The 19,207-nt window shown below is 43.2% G+C and overlaps 1 protein-coding gene across 1 annotated transcript in view; it reads left to right on the forward strand.

Moving 5' to 3' along the window:
* LOC137380165 (stabilin-1-like) overlaps positions 1–19,207 on the forward strand; it is a 257,422-nt gene that overhangs the window by 21,702 nt on the left and 216,513 nt on the right. The window contains exons 6-10 of the mRNA XM_068051908.1: positions 10,226–10,321; positions 12,295–12,414; positions 15,123–15,319; positions 15,926–16,056; positions 18,034–18,149. Coding sequence (XP_067908009.1) covers positions 10,226–10,321; positions 12,295–12,414; positions 15,123–15,319; positions 15,926–16,056; positions 18,034–18,149 — 660 coding nt within the window. The remainder of the gene's footprint in view (positions 1–10,225; positions 10,322–12,294; positions 12,415–15,122; positions 15,320–15,925; positions 16,057–18,033; positions 18,150–19,207) is intronic.

A 19,207-nucleotide genomic window follows, 5' to 3' on the forward strand; every position in this document is an offset into this window, starting at 1 on the left:
TCAGTGATTATGTCCCCTGATTTAGATTTGAGGGGGGGCGATCTTATGATGGTTGGCCCAAAAGCTCTCTTAATGCCATCATACATTCCTCTGATGTTTCTGGTGTCTGAGGCCAGCTGAATATGACTGCATAGGTGTTGCCAGTAGTCATTTGCGCAGTGCCTGGCTGTTCTTTGTGCAGCGCTTCTGGCTGCTTTAAGTGCTACGGGTGTTAACTCGCTGGGGGATTTCTTGTAGTTCAACAGTGCAATGCGCTTAGCGGCTATGACAGGTTCCAGCTCTTCAGTATGAGATTGAAACCAGTCTGCATTCTTCTTCGCACGTTTGCCGTAGGTGTTCAAAGCTGACTCATAGATGGCGTCTCTGATGTGGGCCCACTTGGTCTCAGCATCCCCTGTGGGAGTATTTTGAAGGGCTGTTACAAGTGAATTTAGAAATTTTTCTAACAGCTGTGGGTGAGAAATTCTGCTCGTGTTGATGCGCGGGTGGCCCTTCTGCTTGGAATGATGCAACTTCTTTGGTCTGAGTCTAACCTTGCTGCACACCAGGGACCGTGTTTGTCGAATATGGCCATGGAAAAATATAAATACTGATAGAAAGAAGGTCAGCTAGAAGGAATGCATGGCAAGTTCTTGCAACTACAATATGTGGAAGCTCATATGAAAAGCCAAAGTTGATCATTGGAAGGAGATACTGAATGTAACTTTACTGGAAGTAAAGAAATAAAAAAAACTTGTATATGTATCATGCCTTCATGACCTCAGGGCATCCCAAAGTACTTTACAGCCAATGAGATGTTTCTGAAGTTACTGGTCTAATATGGGAAACGTAGCAGCCAATTTACACATGGCAAGGTCTCACAAGCAGCAATGAGATAATAATGTTACTTGAGGGATTATTATTGGCCAGGACACTGCTCTTGGCCAATAAAAGCTTCCCTGCTCTTCTTCAAATAGTTCCATGGGATCTTTTACGCCTACCCGAGAAGGCAGACTGCGCCTCAGTTTAACATCTCATCTGCATTGTTTTTATTTGGTCAAAGGATGTGGGTGTTGCTAGCTTGGCCAGCATTTATTGCCCATCCCGAATTGCCCTTGAGAAGATGGTGGTGAACTGCCTTCTTGAACTGCTGCAGTCCATATGGTGTAGGTACACTCACAGTGCTGTTTGGAAGGGAATTCCAGGATTTTGAGCCAGCGACAGTGAAGGCCTGGAAATATAGTTCCAAATCAGAATGGTGTGTGGCTTGGAGCGAACTTGCAGGTGGTGGTGTTCCCATACATCTGCTGCTCTTGTCCTACTAGGTGGTAGAGGTCGCGGGATTGGAAGGTCCTGCCTAAGGAGCCTTGGTGCATTGCTGCAGTGCATCTTATAGATGGTACACACTGCTGCCACTGTGCGTCGGTGGTGGAGGGGGTGAATGTTTATAGGGTTGCCAATCAAGCGGACTGCTTTGTCCTGGATGGTGTCGAGCCTCTTGAGTGTTGTTGGAGCTGCACCCATCCAGGCAAGTGGAGAGTATTCCATCACACTCCTGACTTGTGCCTTGTAGATGGCGGACAGGTATTGGGGAGTCAGGAAGTGAGTTTTTCGCCTCAGGGTTCCTAGCGTCTGACCTGCTCTTGTAGCCACAGTATTTATATGGCTACTCCAGTTCAGTTTCTGGTCAATGGTAACCCCCAGCATTTTGATAGTGGGGGATTCAGTGATCGTTATGCCATTGAATGTCAAGAGTAGATGGTTAGATTCTCTCTTGTTGGAGATGGTCATTGCCTGGCACTTGTGTGGCGCGAATGTAACTTGTCACTTATCAGCCCAAGCCTGGATATTGTCCAGGTCTTGCTGCATTTCTACACACTCTGCTTCAATATCTGAGGAGTTGCGAATGGTGCTGAACATTGTGCAATCATCAGCGAACATCCCCACTTCTGACCTTATGATTGAAGGAAGGTCATTGATGAAGCAGCTAAAGATGGTTGGGCCTAGGACACTACCCTGAGGAACTTCTGCAGTGATGTCCTGGAGCTCAGATGATTGACCTCCAACAACCACAACCATCTTCCTTTGCATTATGTACGACTCCAACCAGCAGAGAGTTTTCCCCTGATCCCCATTGACTCCAGCTTTGCTAGGGCTCCTTGATCCCATACTCGATCAAATACTGCCTTGATGTCAAGGGCAGTCACTCTCACCTCACTTCTGTAGTTCAGCTCTTTTGTATATGTTTGAACCAAGGTTGGAATGACAACACATCTAACAGTGCAGCACCAGATTATGTGCTCAAGTCTCTGGAATGTAAAATAGTAGTTTATAGCACAGGTCTCGTTCAATCTCCCTGCCAAAACATTGCATCCATCAATTTTATGCTCCTGAAGTCTCCCATCTTCTTCCTGTTGCCATGAAGGGTGTGGGTCTTCCAATCATCCTGCTGCATGCCCACTCCTCTTTGGATGATAAAACTGCAGCACGAGCTGGACTCTGGACCCCACCTGAGTGGTCCAAACAATTTATTTTATTTGCTGCACATTAGGTGGCACAGGCCTCATTGTATCTTTGATATGATTGCTGTATGGGGGTTTCCAGTTGGCATCATCAGCATGGCCTTCCTGTGGCTAGGATGCTGCCTTTCACGACTCGCTGGTGGGTCCAAGACTGCTCAGACCTTAGTTAGTCCACAGTTAAAATGGTATGCACATCCCAAATTCACTATACAACTTAGAGTGGGCGGCCTTACAATCCTGTACCATCCCAGTCATTGAATTTATCTGTAGACCAGCCTGCTTCCTCACTGTTTCCGAAACCCGACAACACATCTCCCGTGACATACCCAGATTTAAAGGGTGTGGCTTATAAACACAGGTCCTTGAATTTTGCTGGAAACAAGCATTGGCCTAGAAATTTGGCCAGGGTGTGCTCATTTTTCAGGCGCTCAGGGGCCTACCAAGTCTCCAAAGTGGCAGGCAGGAAGTATACACGCACTTTCATCTGAAAGTGCTCTTCCACCATATTGGGTAAGGACAAACAAGACGCACCATTTACCTGAAGCAGACGTTATGTCCTTTGCATATGCAAATAAGCAGCCTAACGCCTGTTCAGATTGGCTTGCCCTGAAGCAGCCCATGCCATTGGCACCTTCAACAAAGAAGGTAAGTAACTTGAAATAAAAACTGAAAATGTTGGAATCACTCAGCAGGTTAGGTGACATCTGTGGAGCGAACGTACAAATCAATATTTCTAGTGTTGACATTTCAGCTGAACTAGAGGATATTACAGATGAAAGCAATTAATATTGACTTTAATACCTTCTCCTATTTTCTCTTTGGCAGGAAATGCTGGTGATGTTTGATGGGTATGCTCGTGTTTCTGGGGGTTTCTGCTTGTGGGGTGGGGGGTGGGGATGGGAGGGGGACCTTCTGTCAGAGCATTGTGCTGAGAGAGTAATCAGTCTATCACATGTCTTTATCTGTTCTGCATCTTCAGTTTTTATGTTTATACTGTCTAGGGTTATTGGACCTGACAATGCTGTGTCCTGATGAATTGGTCTCACTTGTTCAATTGAATCACTACTCTAAGAACACCCGATGGGATTCCCATTCACTCAGCTGTTAGCTGCAGCTTGTGCTGCAGCAGTAATTACCCAGACTCCAGAAAAGTGTGTCTGAGCCAAATCTTGGCCTTCAGCAGAAAGCCAACAATGGGGAAAAAATAAGCAGGATGTTGAATGTATAAGTAGTGAAATGTTCACTGCCAAAAACTAGACTTCAAAACATTCATTCGCAACAACAACACTGACCTTGCTTTAGGGGCATTCCAAAGCAGGCCACACCCATTTCCCTGTCATGTGCACATTTTGTAGGGCAAGGTGTGCCCAGCATGTGAAATTGCCTAATTATACTGTAGAAATGAGACTTGTGCATGCCTGTAGTGCTGGCTCTTTATTTCTCTTAGGAACGATACATTGTAAAATTAGCCATGCTGCTGATCAGGCACACAAGGTGAAGGCCTGATTTTTAGACTTGGTGCCAGCGAGACCCAGAGCCGCCAGTAGAACCTCAGAAAACCCACCTTTGTCAGCTGCGGCTTGTATGGCAGATGGAAATCCACCTTTAGCGGAGATATTTACCAATGAGAATTTCTAATGAGAAATTCCAGTGCATGCAGTTCACACTGAATCAGTTCTGGTTAGGGATGGAAAATAAAGAAAATGGGACAGTTCGTTTTCTCTAAATAAACGTAAATGTTATATACTTCTTGGCTAGTGTATTTCCCAAATTTAAAGCCCACTCCCTGTGTTTATTGCAGAAAAGCTAAATGGCAGTTTGTTTTGATTTACGATGCTGTAAAATGGCCCAGAATGGCTCTGACCTCATAGCGGCTTTGTTTTTGGTGTTTGAATACACCATTGTGTTAAAGAAAACAGCAAAATGTGTTCTTGTAAACATAATTAAGGAACCTAAGCCATTAGCCCCCGATTTCCTGCTTGTAGGCAGAATGAACAATACTTAGTGTATTGATGTAATGGTTAAGAAAACAGTGTTGTGCAGTAATTAAGTGACAATTTCCATTCGTTAGAAGTAAAAACAGAAAACCGCTGGAAACACTCAGCCGGTCAGGAAGCATCTGTGGAGAGAGGAATATAGGGCTTACATTTCAGGTCAATGACCTTTCGTCAGAACTGAAAACATTACAGATGAATAACTTTTGAATAGATACACAGCTGGGGAAAAGAAAAAGAAAGCCTTTATTGGGAGGAAGTGAGTGGAGTTAAAGGAAAAGTAGTTCAATGAAGAATAAGTTTGGTCAGGTGGAGGAGAGTGATGGTGGATGTAGATTTCATTCCATTCTGACGTCTCTATTCGTGGCCTCCTTCATTGTTCTAAAGAAGCTCAATACAAGCTTGACAAAAAGCACCTTGGAGGCGATTTTGACGGAAGAAGTAAAGGGGTAGCCAAGATGGGGTCTTAAGCTGCAACATTGGTTTATCCCTTGTTTAGTGCAAGATGTCATCTAGTTAAAGGAGTTAAGCGGTTGCCAGGAGGATTGTTAAGATGATAACTGACAATTGGGTTGTCTGCTAGCATTCCTTAAAGAAGTTGCATGCCATTTTGGTGGTTAACGCGACCTCTCTTAACAGCAACCGGCTGAACAGGAATAAGCAAGTCATGGCTAGGAACTTCATGTGCTACTTAAAGGTATATCATCTTTTACTGTTTACTCACTGCTGGAGATTTGAAGGGGACTTTTGAAACACATCGGAAGACTTTCCGGGACACTTTGTTAAGATGTCACCAACACTCTATCTTCATTCTGGAAATTCTGTGAGGATTTTATCTAAAAAGAGTAAGTGCTGTGCTACTCCACCTTATTGGATAACTTATAGGAGTCACCAGAAGAAAGGGAGTGCTTGGTCACTGGCATCTTGCTAAGGGACTTGCTAAGGGACCTCTTGGTCTGCAGGAGGAATGGGAGGAGGAGATGAGGCCAGGCACAACGGCACCAGCTGCTGCAGGAGCGAGGGACACAGGAGAGCGAATTGGCTTTTTCCCTCCTTTAGGTACAGGACATCCCTCCACTTCAGCACCTTCTTCACCAGGACCTCCAGTGCCACGTCTGAGAACCTGTATGCTCTCCCAATTGGTCCGAACATACATATACTCCTCCACAAAATTTGTGTCTAATGAGCACTTGAGAGCAAAGCCAGCAGGTGTCTGATTATGGTAATCAGTATTAGGACCAAAATTGCATGCTAATACAGACTTTCAAACAAATGTGTCTTATTAGCAGAACACTCATTTAGCGCATGTTTCACCCTTTCATCAAAACAACCCCCTCATCTTTCTACTAGCGACTTCACAGACTTCGGGTCTTAACATTGACTTTAACAACTTCAGACATTAACCACCACTCCCATTTCCTCTCCCATGGCAGGAGCTAGTAAATTAGGATGGGTGCACCAGAGCTTTTGGAAATTGGGGAAGTGTGGGCCGGTGCTTTGAATGGGGATCCTTTATTGATGCATGACTGGTAGAACGTTCTGCACCCCCTGGTATAATATCCGTAGCATCTTCCAGTTCTAATGTTGACCTGAAATGTTAAGTTTATGTTTCTTTCTCCACCGATGCTGCCTGGTTTGCTGAATGCTTCCAGCATTTTCTATTTTCACTTTAGATTTCCAGTATCTGCAGTATTTTGTTTTTTGTTCTGTTCATTAGAAGTGTGAGTGACATTGGATCATTGTTGAAACAATCAGCACTCAGAGCGATGATTGCAGTTCTGTAAAGCTCCTGGCATCCACTTGAAGCAATTCAAAACCTCTTCAGCTCCTTTATTGAAACATTATTCTGGCTGACTGTATGACAGTTATGCAAATATTTTTTATTACAGTATTTAATTTAAATCTACTGAAATAACCAGTATCTACTGATGATAATGAATGCCACTATGGACATAGTGTCAGGGGGTTTTATTATGCTAGTGGCTGTATCAGCACCTTCTATTTGTCTTGGGTCAGAACAATCTACAGGGAGGTAAACCCTGATATACATGGATTACAGACTAACTGAACATCTCCTGTAGTGATTGGATACTTTGGACAAGATGGATCAGCTTTCTAATTCATAACCTAGGCTGACATTTGAGTGCAGTACTGAGGGTGTACTGCACTGCCAGAGTTACTGACTTTCCAATAGGATGTTAAACCTAGGCCCTGCCTGCCCTGGATTTGAAGAGTGGCACAAGGAATTTTCCTGGTGTCCTGGCCAAAATTTGTCCCTCAGCTAACACCATCAAAACAGATTATCTGGTCACGTTTCCAATGGAAGCCAATGGGAAACTTCTCATCCCTAAAATTACCAGTCACAGACCTCAAAATCTTTTACCATAGACACGTGTCCGTGCACGGACATGTTGCCAACCCCTGCCCCTTGGTGTGTTGAGGTGCCTCCGCTGGAGGCAAGCCCAAGAGACAGCTGCGGTTCAGCCAGAAGCTCTAAGACGCGAATACCAGTAGCCAGCAAGACCAAGAAGAACCCAAGTATACCAGAGTGTCTGCAGGACTCACATAACCTACCTGCAGCTGTCCGAGCGACACTGTCAACAAAGACTATGGCTGTCCAGGGAGGCCGTCACAGGCCTATGTGGCCTTCTGCACAACGAATTGCGACCAGTGGAATCTGTTGGTCACTGTCTGCCTGTGACCCTCAAGATTACTGTGATACTCAACTTTTATGCATCAAAATCATTCTAGGGATCCACCATGTGTGGTGAGGTCTCTCAATCTCCATCCAGGAGGTGACCAATACCCTGTAGAAGAGGGCCAGTGACGATGTGCACTATGGGACAGACCCTGAGAATCAGACGGAGAGGGACATCGGATTTGGGGCCATCGTTGGATTTCCCCAGTTGCAAGGTGTAATTGATTGTACACACGTGGCCATTAAAGATCCCATGGACCAACCACCTTCATCAACAGCAAGGGGTTCCATTCAATCAACGTTCAACTGGTCTGCGACCACTGAAAGCATTTTCTATAAGTGTGTGCCCTCTTCCCAGGAAGCTGCCATGACTCCGATATACTTCACCAGTCCCAGGTGCCACAGCTTTTCACTCCCCCCACTTGCCTTCAGTGGTGGATTCTTGGGGACAAGGGCTACCCATTGAAAACATGGCTTCTGACGCCAGTGAGGAACCCCAGAAATGATGCGGAGGAGAGGTACAACACTTGCCACGGCTCCACCCGAGCGACCATTGAGCAGGCCATTGGGCTGCTAATGATGAGGTTCCAATGTGTTGATAGATCTGGTGGAACCCTGCAGTATGCTGCAGCGAGCGTTGCTCATTTTGTCATGGTCTGCTGCGCTCTACATAATATTGTACTTCAGAGGGGGGAGGCCTTACATGAGGAAGATGTGCATGAGTACCAAACATACTCCGACGAAGAGGATGCAGAGGAGAGCCATGGCCAAGCAGCTATGGAAGAGGATGACGATGGAGGCCAGACGTGGTGAGCAACCTTATGATGACCCGTTTCCAACAACCCTGATGTCAACACAATAAGAGTGCCGAATATACTGACCATCGTGTATGTAGTCTTCCGCCTCCATAACATCTGTCTCACCTGAATGAAGGCCAGCAAAATGTGCGCTAGTGCCCATGGGAGAGCATTCGTAGAATACTTCTTCACGCACATTGCCATGGTAATGATGTCTGTAAGTCACATTGTCAGTGCTCTAAGGGTTATGTTGCAATTTAGAGAGTCACAATTGAGGCATGTTGGAATATGATTTACAGACATTGAAGGCTAATGATTGGCACAAAAGAACATTTAATTAAAGTAAACATGACATAGTTGTGTCACCCGTGAATTCTCACATGTGTAGGTGTTTTTTTAAGAGGTTTGCGGGTGCTCCTGCATGTGTAACCTCTGTGCAAGCAGCTGGGCTGGAGGCAGGCTGCTGATCAGGATGCCCCTTGGCCTGGGATGACTTCAGTAGTCGTCGTCTGGGTGCCTGAGGCCTGGAGGGCCCCAGCTGCCTGAAGGTTTCCTGCACTGGTGCAGGACTGTCCTCAGGCATTGCGGTTGCTGGAGCTGGACTCACTGGCAGAGGGGCTGAGAAGTCAGTGTCCAAACTTGAATTGCCCTGAGGGGAGTCCCCAGATGTGAAGTGCATCCTCTCCTCCTCGCACTCAAGGCTTGTTTGAACCTCCCTGCTCACCAGAGAACGCCTAAGAGCAGGGAACATCTCTAGGCTCCTGGTCTTTCTCTCACCCTGCCAATGCTGATCTGAACTCATTGCGAAGGTGAGAATGCGAGGGTTTGTAGGTCATGGTGCATCTGAGGAATGTGGCTCTCCAAGAGGGTTGCCAACCTCTCGAAGGATGAAGCCATGCGCTCATATACCTGGGACATGGCAGCAGTCATCACCCTGAGGATCAGCATGGGCCTGGTCACCCACAGTCCTCTGCCTGTCAGTCACCTTGGCTGTCTTGGCCTCAGTCAGCTGCTCGGGTGTGTGTGTGTGGTGCTCTCACCAGCTGATGACCCTGATTGTAAAGCTGAGTGGATACCCACCAAGGTGAAAGTATCTGCGCTGGTGGAAGGTGCAGAAGAGTCATGGGAAGGCGCATCCTCTGAGTGCTCCTCAAAGGTTGCCAGCAGTCTCTCGGGATCTGCTTTAATCCTGTACAGGACAAGGAGAGATAATTTAGTAGTCAAAGCCTAGTTACAGTGAATAAACATATGTGGCTGTATTTTCCCTCTGGACTTCTGAACCCCTCTGTCAGGTCCAAATGGGGGTCAGAAGCCGGCACTGTATGTGAAGCACTCATTGGGATTTTTCCTGGAGCGGCCAATTAATGGCCAGAGGGCAGCCTCACCATCCAATTAAAGATGGTGGGCGGGTTCTCGAAACTGAAGGGCCAATCCAAGGCCTTCCAGCTTAAAAGCAGCAGAAGGCTGTGATGGCAGGTAAGTAAGGGAGAGGGCACTTCAAAATGGAGGCACCCTCTTTCCAACTTTTTAAAATGTAAACAAAAAAATGGCTTTTGCAGCCAGTCCACCAGTGTTGGGGAGGTAGCTTGTCTGTTGGGCAGCCTGTGAATTCTGGATTATGAATCGAGAATCTTTCATCCTGTAGAATGGGCTGCTTTTATATTAATGTAAGCACCAATTAATATTGACTTTTTCCTGTTAATTTGTCCCCCAATTTTCTGAAATCCCCAGTTCTCCTGAAGGCCATGATTCCTTGTTAGGATATGATTACACAGACACTGCACGTCTGCCAAGGCCTCTCTCAAGTGTCTTGACTGTGGGTGTTGACAGGCTATTCAACTGTGCAGACATCGCAACCAGCCCCAATCCTGTCCTCACCCAATGTTCATACTTCCATAAGGGATCACTGGATAATATCCAAGCAGAGGGAACTCAAGCTGCTTTTCCTCTCCTTCGCCCACAACCACTGAAGCCAATTGTAGAATCTTGGCTGGGAGCAGACAATTCAGTACTGATGTGTGGATCAGACCTGTACATTCCTAGTCTGCATGGATCTACCATTATAGAGTTTGTAGTCTCATTCAAATGATTGTCACAATGCCTGTATTTAAAATTCCTTAAAAGCATTTAACTGTGTGCTATTAAAAACCCATAATTTGCTGGCAAACAGGATGGATATTTAGAATGATGTTTACTATCTTTAACTACATTGGTATTGGCTGTGTTTGTTTGAAGGATGCAGGTGTGTACACGGAGTCTGCAGTAATGGGATTACTGGAAATGGAAGCTGCATTTGCTTTTCTGGTTACACTGGGCCAAAATGTGACCAAGGTATGCTTTCTTAATGTAGATAGATTAAAAACACTAAGGTGGCATAAGGGGGGCAATTTTAACCTATCTCAATAATCTGGAGAGATCGGGTGCAATGTTGGTTTTACACTCTGTCCAATTTTACTCTCCATTGAGGCCAAGGGGGAGTAATGTTGGGCAGGGTGTAAAATCAATGCTCCACCTGATCTCATGGGTTTTCCCCTGGCAAGTTAGGTTATAATTATCCCTAATGTATCAGAGCACCCAGAATGTTGCACCACAAAGTGGTAGAAAACAGGTCTCAGCTGGAATCCTTTCATTTGCAGCTTTTGCGATTTGGGCCTCACCACTGTGCAGAAACAGTAAGCAGAGGGCAGGCATCTCCTCATACGGTGGGAGTGTAAATCAGAGGGAAAATAACCTTTGGTTGCCATTCTGTAACTCCTGGTAGCTGGTTTCAGGTTGATGAAGACCTCAAAGAGACCTGTGAAGGTGCGAGGTACAGCAGTCCCCCAAAAGAAGTGAAGAAAAATCCTTTAAAAAAAGGAAGGTCATTTTCAAGGGTTATGGGGGGCAGGGGGGTGGGCAGGGGTGGTGGGGGCTGGCAGGAAATCAGTTCAGCCATGATCTTACTGAATGGCAGAACATGCTTCAGGGGCCGAATGGCCTATTCCTGCTCCTATTTATTATGTTCTTATGTCCTTAAAAAAAAACACTGATGTAAAAATAGTTCTTCACAAGCAGTTTACCTGTATATTTTAGGCATGTTTTGCAACTTGCTAAAGTATACTTATTAAATTAAGTGATAGGATGGGAATGGGCTTTAACGTTTACTAGAGAAAGTTGTTGTTTGCACTTAACTTTATTATGAATTTCCCTACTTCGACTGGTTTGGCTCTTTTATCCTGTGTATGTTTTAGAGAAAAACTGCAAGATTTCTCAGAGTGCCAATTTACTTCAGTGCACTGCCTCTCTCTGGCGATTAGCACTTAAAAGTATTGAAACTCGGTTATACATTAATACTGTTAACCAACACAGAAGGTTGGCAGTTGTTAGTCCCACTAATCTTTGCTGTTTACATAAGGTAAGACATTGAATGGGATCCAAATACTATGGCATATGTTAGAAGGCAAGTCACCTAAGTCACTTTTATGCTCAAGACAACTACTATGAGATGCATGGCAGCAGGTTGGGAAATCTGGGAGCCAGGCAACACAGAAATTGGCACTTGCATGTCTAGTACTAGGTTTCAAATCTGTGTAGACTACTGAGGTGAAAGTCACCGCTCCCTGCTGGGAGGAACATTCCTGGTGAAAAGCCTCCATGTCATTAAATTGGAAATCTCAAAGATTGAAATGGGAAGTAGAAGGGAATAAAATTTTGGGCTGAATTTTCAGGTCCCACCAGGGGCAGGAAGGGAGATGAGTGGGGAATGAAAATACTGGCACAGCCAGTCAAAATTGGGGCCAGTGACTGTTTCCTCCCGGGTGAATTTGAGGGATGCAGAAACAGTCCCTAACTCCATCTCCCGCCCCCGGAAGGAAAATCCTGCACATTGTTTCAGTCGGGCTTTCTTGACATGTGGGAAGGGAGGGACGTTGTAGAAAAAGTGCAGAATGAACTTTGCTCTGGCCTTGTTGTGCCTGGCCTGGGAATGCTTGCCTGCCAGTGAGTGTCCACAATGACTGTAGTATGCTTTGAAAACTGTGTGGGAATCTAGGTTTACTATTACTATGTATTAGGAACAGCGGTTACGGTGTTTTCAATTTTTATAATATTTAGTTTAAAGATTTCCCTGGATTGAAATTGTATTTTTAATTTTGGGTTATGGGTGATGGGATTGTTTTATTCACAGCAAAAGACAGCCCAAAATCAATGAGATTTATTTACTGATGTGGTGAGACAGTTGCTGCTTGCAGTGCTGCCCCACTTCATCCCTAAATTCAGACCCAGCATGAAAAGAATGGAAATAAATGCTTGTTGCTTTTCCTCAGAGGTCCCTGCTTGCAAGTCCCTGCAATGTGGAAACAACACACAATGCGTAGAAGAAAAGACGGGGACTTTAAGCTGCAAGTGTATGCCTGGTTTTCAGGAAATTGCAAGGACTTGCATAGGTAAGAAAGTTTACCCTTTCGGCACTTACCAGTTGGAGAGAATTTTGCTGCAGTTTTGAGAATGGAAAGTTTTTGGCAGTTTCATGATTTTAGTTTTTAAAACCTTTCCTGCTGACTTTAACAGAGGTATTTGCTGCTGCTCCTCTTATTTGTACAGTGCATTTATTAAGTGGGATGGAGTCCCATCTGGATGTTTTCATCTGTATTCTCCACACTCTCCATTTTTTCTTTCGTTTTCTGGTGGTTATGCCTTTCTGCTGTAGATCAGTTTATTGTTTTGTTCGCTGCAATGTTGTGTAAACACTTTACACTTTAGCTGTTATATTTTTCTTAATTTGTTCTAGCTAGGGTGCCTGGTTAGGGATCTCCATTTCATTTGAATAGAAACAGAGGAGATCTGATACAGGTGTTCAAAATAATGAGAAATTACTGATAAGGTAAAGTAATAAGTGGGTAATGAGAGACATTTAAGATAATCAACAAAAGAATGAAGGGAAGGGTTAGAAGAATTTTTTTTCCGTAGAAAATGTTGTTAAGAAACAGAAGGCCTCACCAAAAATAATGTTGGAAGCAGAATCCATGAAATGGAAGTGGATAAAATATTTGAAAAAGAAAAAAAACGGGGATAGGGAAAGGATAAAGGAATGGCACCGAATGATCATTCAGACAGTTGGCACAGGTACGATGAACCTAATGGCCTCCTTCAGTCATATAAACAGTTGTGGCAGGAGCAGTCCCAGACCAGTCTCAAACATATGTTAAAAAGCAAATAGATATTGTGATAATGAGTCACTGTTGCCCCTTCATTCCTGTGAGGATATGCTGAATATAACATGCTGGCCATCACAGATTGCCATTGTGCAGTAATAGGCAACATATTCAGTTAATCTCCTTGCCCATGTTGTGCCCAGATGCTGGGTCTGGTGATGAAATACTGTAGATATACTGTAAGTAACACCAAGTGATTGCAGACTCTAGTATCCATTATGAACATTGCTCTGTGTGTGCCTGAGTTACCAAAGATGTGCGGGTAACACCATTTGTAAGCAAATGCCCTGTAATGGTGCCAACTCCAAGCGATTTGATTCCCCAACAAGGTAACTCATTTCCTGAACAAACACTGATCTTTGTAATAAAAAACAAGCAAAGTCAGAGAATGAGTTATGGAATGATATCGCTAAAACACAGGCCTTCCAGGAATTAAGAGATCAGCAATTTCGCAACAATCTAACCTTGTGTATATTTGCTAGTAGGATATCAGAGATGAGAGGATGTATTTACAATGAGAGACATAAAAAAACTAGAACTGTATTCATGAATGCAGACAAGGCCTTAATAAAAATGTATTCATGAATGCAGGCAGGCCTTAATAAAAATGTTCAAAGTTTGGAAAGAATTTGAAAGAGTAAGTAATGAAAGTTTTTCTTTACCAATGCAGTGAATTAGTAACAGCAAACATAAACTTAAGATTGATACTAAAAAAAAACAAAGAGGGAATTTAGCAGAAATATTTTCACACAAAGGTTTATTACAATATGGAATTCATTAGATTGAAGTTGACTCAGTCATGGCATGTTAGAGTGACCTAGATAAACAATTCAGGAGGAAAATTGCTAAAAGATTTGAGGAAAGAGTAGGAGAATGAAATTATGTAATCATTTTTATGTGAAGCTGGGCTCATTATAGACTCAATGGGCCAAATGGCCTCCTTCTCTACCGAAATTTCAGCAATTTGTCTGCGTACTGTAAGGATTTATTTTGTCTTTGAAAGTATAATGACATATCATCAAATATCTTTTGTGTCCCCTTGATGTTTTTGCATGTGTATCTCTGATACACATCCTTACATAGAATATACAGCACAGAAACAGGCCCTTCAGCCCAAACAATCTATGCCAGCATTTACATTCCACATGAGTCTCCTCCCATTCCATTTACCGCATCACAGCTTTTCAGCACACCTTTCTATTCCCTTTTGAAAGCATCTAAGTCATTTGCCTCAATCACTTCCTGTGGTAGCGCGTCCCACATTGTAACCATTCTCAGAGTAAAGAAATTTCTCCTGATTTCCCTATTCGATTTATTAGTAACTATCTTCTACTTATGACCCCTACTTTTGGATTCGCCCACAAGCGGAAACATTCTCTTAACATCTACCCTGTCCAACCCATTTATAATTTTAAAGGTTGCTCTCAGTTTACTCTAAATCTTCTCTTCTCTAAAGAAAAAGGTCATAACCTGTTCAATCTTTCCCGATAGTGGTAATCTCTCAGTTCTGGTACCATTCTTCTAAAGCTCTTTTTTGCACTCCCGCCAATGGTTTGATGTCCTGTTTAATAGAATGGAGACCAGAACTATGTGCAGTACTGTATATGTGGCCTCACTAGGTCATGTTCACACTTGCATGGAACCTGATCTTATAGTTAAATGATGGAAAACTTTACCAATACTTTTGGATGTAGGTGGTAGCATACCACAAGCATTAAACAATGGCTTTACTTATATTAATGAGTGTATGATGCACAGTGCAAATGTGGGTATTTGTTAACCATACTCTGTGTTGGTGAACTCTTTATATAAGGCCTTTCACCCACTTTGAGCAGTCAATTTTGAAAACTTGATATGAGTTAACGCATAAAGCATTTGTCTGAGAAATTAATGTTCAATATTTTTTAATTAAATCCTTTATTTGTTATTCTGCACTCTAGCGATAAATCCATGTACTACAAACATCTGTGACAAGAATGCAGAGTGTGAATACTTTGGTGAAGGAAAATACAAATGCATCTGTCGTCCCGGTTACCATGGAAATGGAAAGCTTTGTTTGCCAATAAATCCTTGCAGTGTAGATAATGGCAGCTGCCCGGAAAATTCTACTTTGTGCAAGTATGAGGGACCGGGCAAGGTACATTTAATTAAGTACTAGATTCAATATGCATATTATTAACTTTTTAAATTAAAGAACTGCCTGTTGATTATTCACAAAAATTAAAGTTTTGTTATTAAATGATCTGAAATCGAAGTAATTTAGATTAACATGTTTGGTTCAGTTCCCTGATAATCTGGTTGATAATAAATCTCTGGTCTTGTTCTGATCGAGTTGATTTTGTCTAGTGAGGGGAGAGGGAGGGGTACTAGGGAGCTCTGCAACTGGCCTCTACACCTTTCGGCCACAGAGGGGGAAAGCAGCCAAGATTTCCACTCCTGATCAATGTCCAGTAACGTCTGCAGGAATATACATGTTGTAAGCAACATGACAGACTTGGGCAAGGCAGTGATGTCTCACAATCAAAATGTCATCCAGTACTCAGTGTCAAGTCTCCTAATTAAAGAATGACCACTTTCATTGGGTACAGGAGAATGGTTCACACCTTTGGAACTGTGGACAAGAGTGGGAAAGAATAAGAGAAACCTGTCCGGTCCATGCATGTTTTCAAATTAAATATGTGCGGCTTCTGCTGAGTTTATCGCAGATGAAGATTTCCATGGAAATTTCCTTTCTTTTCTAAAGTCTTCTTGCATGTGCAAAGATGGATTCATCAGCAAGAATTCTTCAGAAGGTTGCATCTTGAAAGATGTTTGCAAGCCGTCTCTGTGTCATCAGACAGCAAAGTGTGTCACGGTGTCGCCAGGAAATTTTGAGTAAGTGTTTACCAGCAGATACCTCGATATTTGAGACTGTTGTTGAAACCTGTTCCACATTATTTCCAGATAGTGAAGATTGCTAGAGTAGGTTATGATTTGAATATTCACAGGTATAATATCATAATGCATATGGTAAACCCAAAATATACAGGTGCTCAGCCAAATAATGTATGTAGCATTGACTAAAATATGGGAGGAAGGTGGGGGTGGGGTGGATTTTCAACTGTTGGTCGCTTACTTCTCACCTGAAATATGACTGACTGGTAGAGGAAAATCCAGTGGGAACTTTGGACACTCATTTGCTCACCTGGTTCCATTTTCAGTCAGGTCTTAAAATGGGCACCCTGGATTTCAGCCCCAAAAAGGCAGGAGGATGTTTAAATATGCAAAACTCCAGTTGTGGGACCTCAATTGGAACCTCCATGGAGAAATGGCCGGACCATGTGAAGTGCATGCTTGTCCCAGTTTTTGTAGGAATTAAGCAGCTGAACCAATGGTCCAGAAAGGGACCAATGGAAGCCATGCAGAAAGGGTTTGTTTATGGGTTTTTAAGTGAATGGGCCCAGCACGAGCATTCATTAGTAGAATGTGGAATGACCAGAGAAGATTTCTGAAGTAGTTGCATGTAATCTTTGTGTTAAGCTTTCCTATGGCTTCACGAGGCTGTAAATATGGCTGCCCTGATGTTTATTATATTTCTTATTATATAGAATGACCCTAAGAACTGGAATACCCTCCATAAACCTGTCTGCCTCTCTATCTTGCTTTCCTCCTTTAAGATGCTCCTTAAAACCTACCTGTATGGCCAAGCTTTTGCTCATCCGCCCTAATATCTTCTTATGTGGCTCAGTGCCATATTTGGTTTTAAAATGCCTCTATGTAGTGCCTTGCAACTATTTATTACATTAAAGGCACTATATAAATTCAAGTTGCTGTTGTTGTTTTAGTGACATCTCAAATGTATTCATGAAGATTTTGCTCTTTACTTTTGGTGTCAGCTGTGGCTCAGTGGGTAGCACACTTGCCTCTGACTCAGAAGGTTGTGCATTTAAGTCCCATTCCAGGTCTTGAACACACAAATCAAAGCTGATATTCCAGTGCTGTGCTGTTGGGGGTGCTGTCTTTCAGATGAGATGCTAACCTGAGGCCCTATCTGCCTGCTGAAGTGGATGGAAAAGAACTCACAGCACTGTTCTGAAGAAAAGCAGCAGAGTTCTCCCTGGTGTCCTGGCCAATATTTATCCTTCAATCGACATTGCAAAAAGAAACAGATTATCTAGTCATTATCACATTGATGTTTGTGGGAGTTGACTGTGTGCAAATTGGCAAACGTTATCTACAAGAGTGACTACACTTCAAAAATATTTTGTTGGCTATCAAGTGCTTTTAGGCAGCCAGCGGTCATGAAAGATGCTATATAAATGCAAGTCTTTTTTTGTCATTTCCAATGAGAATGTAGTCATAGTCATAGTAATTTATGGCACAGAAGGAGGCCATTCAGCCCATCGAGTCCATGCTGGCTCTTTGATCTTCTGAAGTTGTAAAAGTAGCATAATTCTGGCAGTGAAGCTGAAACAATATCATGGAATCATTAGGAACAAGAGTAGATCATTCAGCCACTTTAACCTGCTCCGCCATTCAATTAGATCATGGCTGATATATGCCTCAACTCCATTTATCCGCCTTTGCTCCATATCCAGCTTTAGCTGGCAAGGCCAATATAAGTGTCTTCTAAATTCTCACCTTTCCATCACTGACAGACAGATCTTTGATTTGGCTTTGCCCGAATCCAGCTTGCAAATTAATGTTTTGAGTACAAGCAACTAAATCATTAAATAACCTGAGTTTAGCTTTCACAAGGAAGAACCATTCTTTTAAATTTCTTCTGAATGTATTGAACTGTGCATAATATCAGTGCAACTTTCATTAGATCAAAGTGATTGATTTATTTGTGCTTGTTTTCGTACTGTCCAGGTGTGTCTGTAAACCAGGTCAGATTGGAGATGGCCGGAAGTGCATTGGTCCCATAAGGGAGGTGATCCAAAAACTAATCACCAACCAATACAATGCTGCACCACTTGCCATGTTTGGTAAATTTCTCAACTATTCTCAAACTGTTGTAATGTTTTAATTACTATAAAATGCCTTTCCTTTCAACCCTGTAAATCTTCACTTGCCAAAGCAAAAGCTGTCAATAATTACGAGTGAGAAAATAGTTTGGATTTGACACTCCTTTTTAAGGCACCTTTCATGCCAATATTTATCATTGGAGAATGGGGCGGGGGGGGGGGGGGGGGGCGTGGGGGGGTTGCTGCAGGGTGGTACTGGATGTGGCTCCATTGTGAGCGCAAACAGCCTTATCTGTGCCAATTTCAACCATGTTCCTGCTACTGAACACTGCTTCAGTAAGTCCACTGATCTGGGTAGACACAAGCCTCTTTGAAGCTTTGATAGTGGTGAAGCTCTGTGTAATGCCTCTCCTTATCTAAACTCCCAACATCTTGAAGTCAGACAGCCCTTATAGTGCTGCCTGGGAGACACTTTCATGCCACACCCACACAGGAGACATTCTCTTGACTAGCACATTTAGCCACTGCATGAACTCCTGCCTGTTGTGTGATTGTCTTTAAGAGTAATGTACCTTTAAGATCTTAGCTGAGTACCAGGATGCTGTCATGTGACTACATGCCAGTCTCACTCTGTAACTGTAACACTGAGAGGCAAGTCATGTAAATAGTTAGCTCTGCACTGTATATACTTGTTAGCTGTTAATGAACCTGTTTGAGATCTTCAATCAACTGAATTCCACACATCTCATTTATGTTGCATCAGACAACATACAAAGCCTCTCATTACACTGCCTATGTTTTTACCCTCCCCAGAAAAAATCTGCCTTTATGCCATGGACCCTTCTCTTTGTACATCAACTTGCAAGCTCCCATTCAACCCAGCTAATACAAGCAATTCTTCATCCTTGCCAGGAAGGATGTCTACATGAAAAATAATGTTACTGCAGCCATATATTAATGTCAAGCCATACTGCGTATGTGCCGATGCTTCCTAGCACTGTACTTCCTTTTGCTGCTAACTTGTGAAAACGTGCATGTACATATAGTCCTGTGATCCTCCAAGATGCTATCTCAGCAGT

The sequence above is a fragment of the Heterodontus francisci genome, chromosome 19, assembly GCF_036365525.1.
Source record: "Heterodontus francisci isolate sHetFra1 chromosome 19, sHetFra1.hap1, whole genome shotgun sequence".
Classification (NCBI taxonomy): Eukaryota; Metazoa; Chordata; class Chondrichthyes; order Heterodontiformes; family Heterodontidae; genus Heterodontus; species Heterodontus francisci.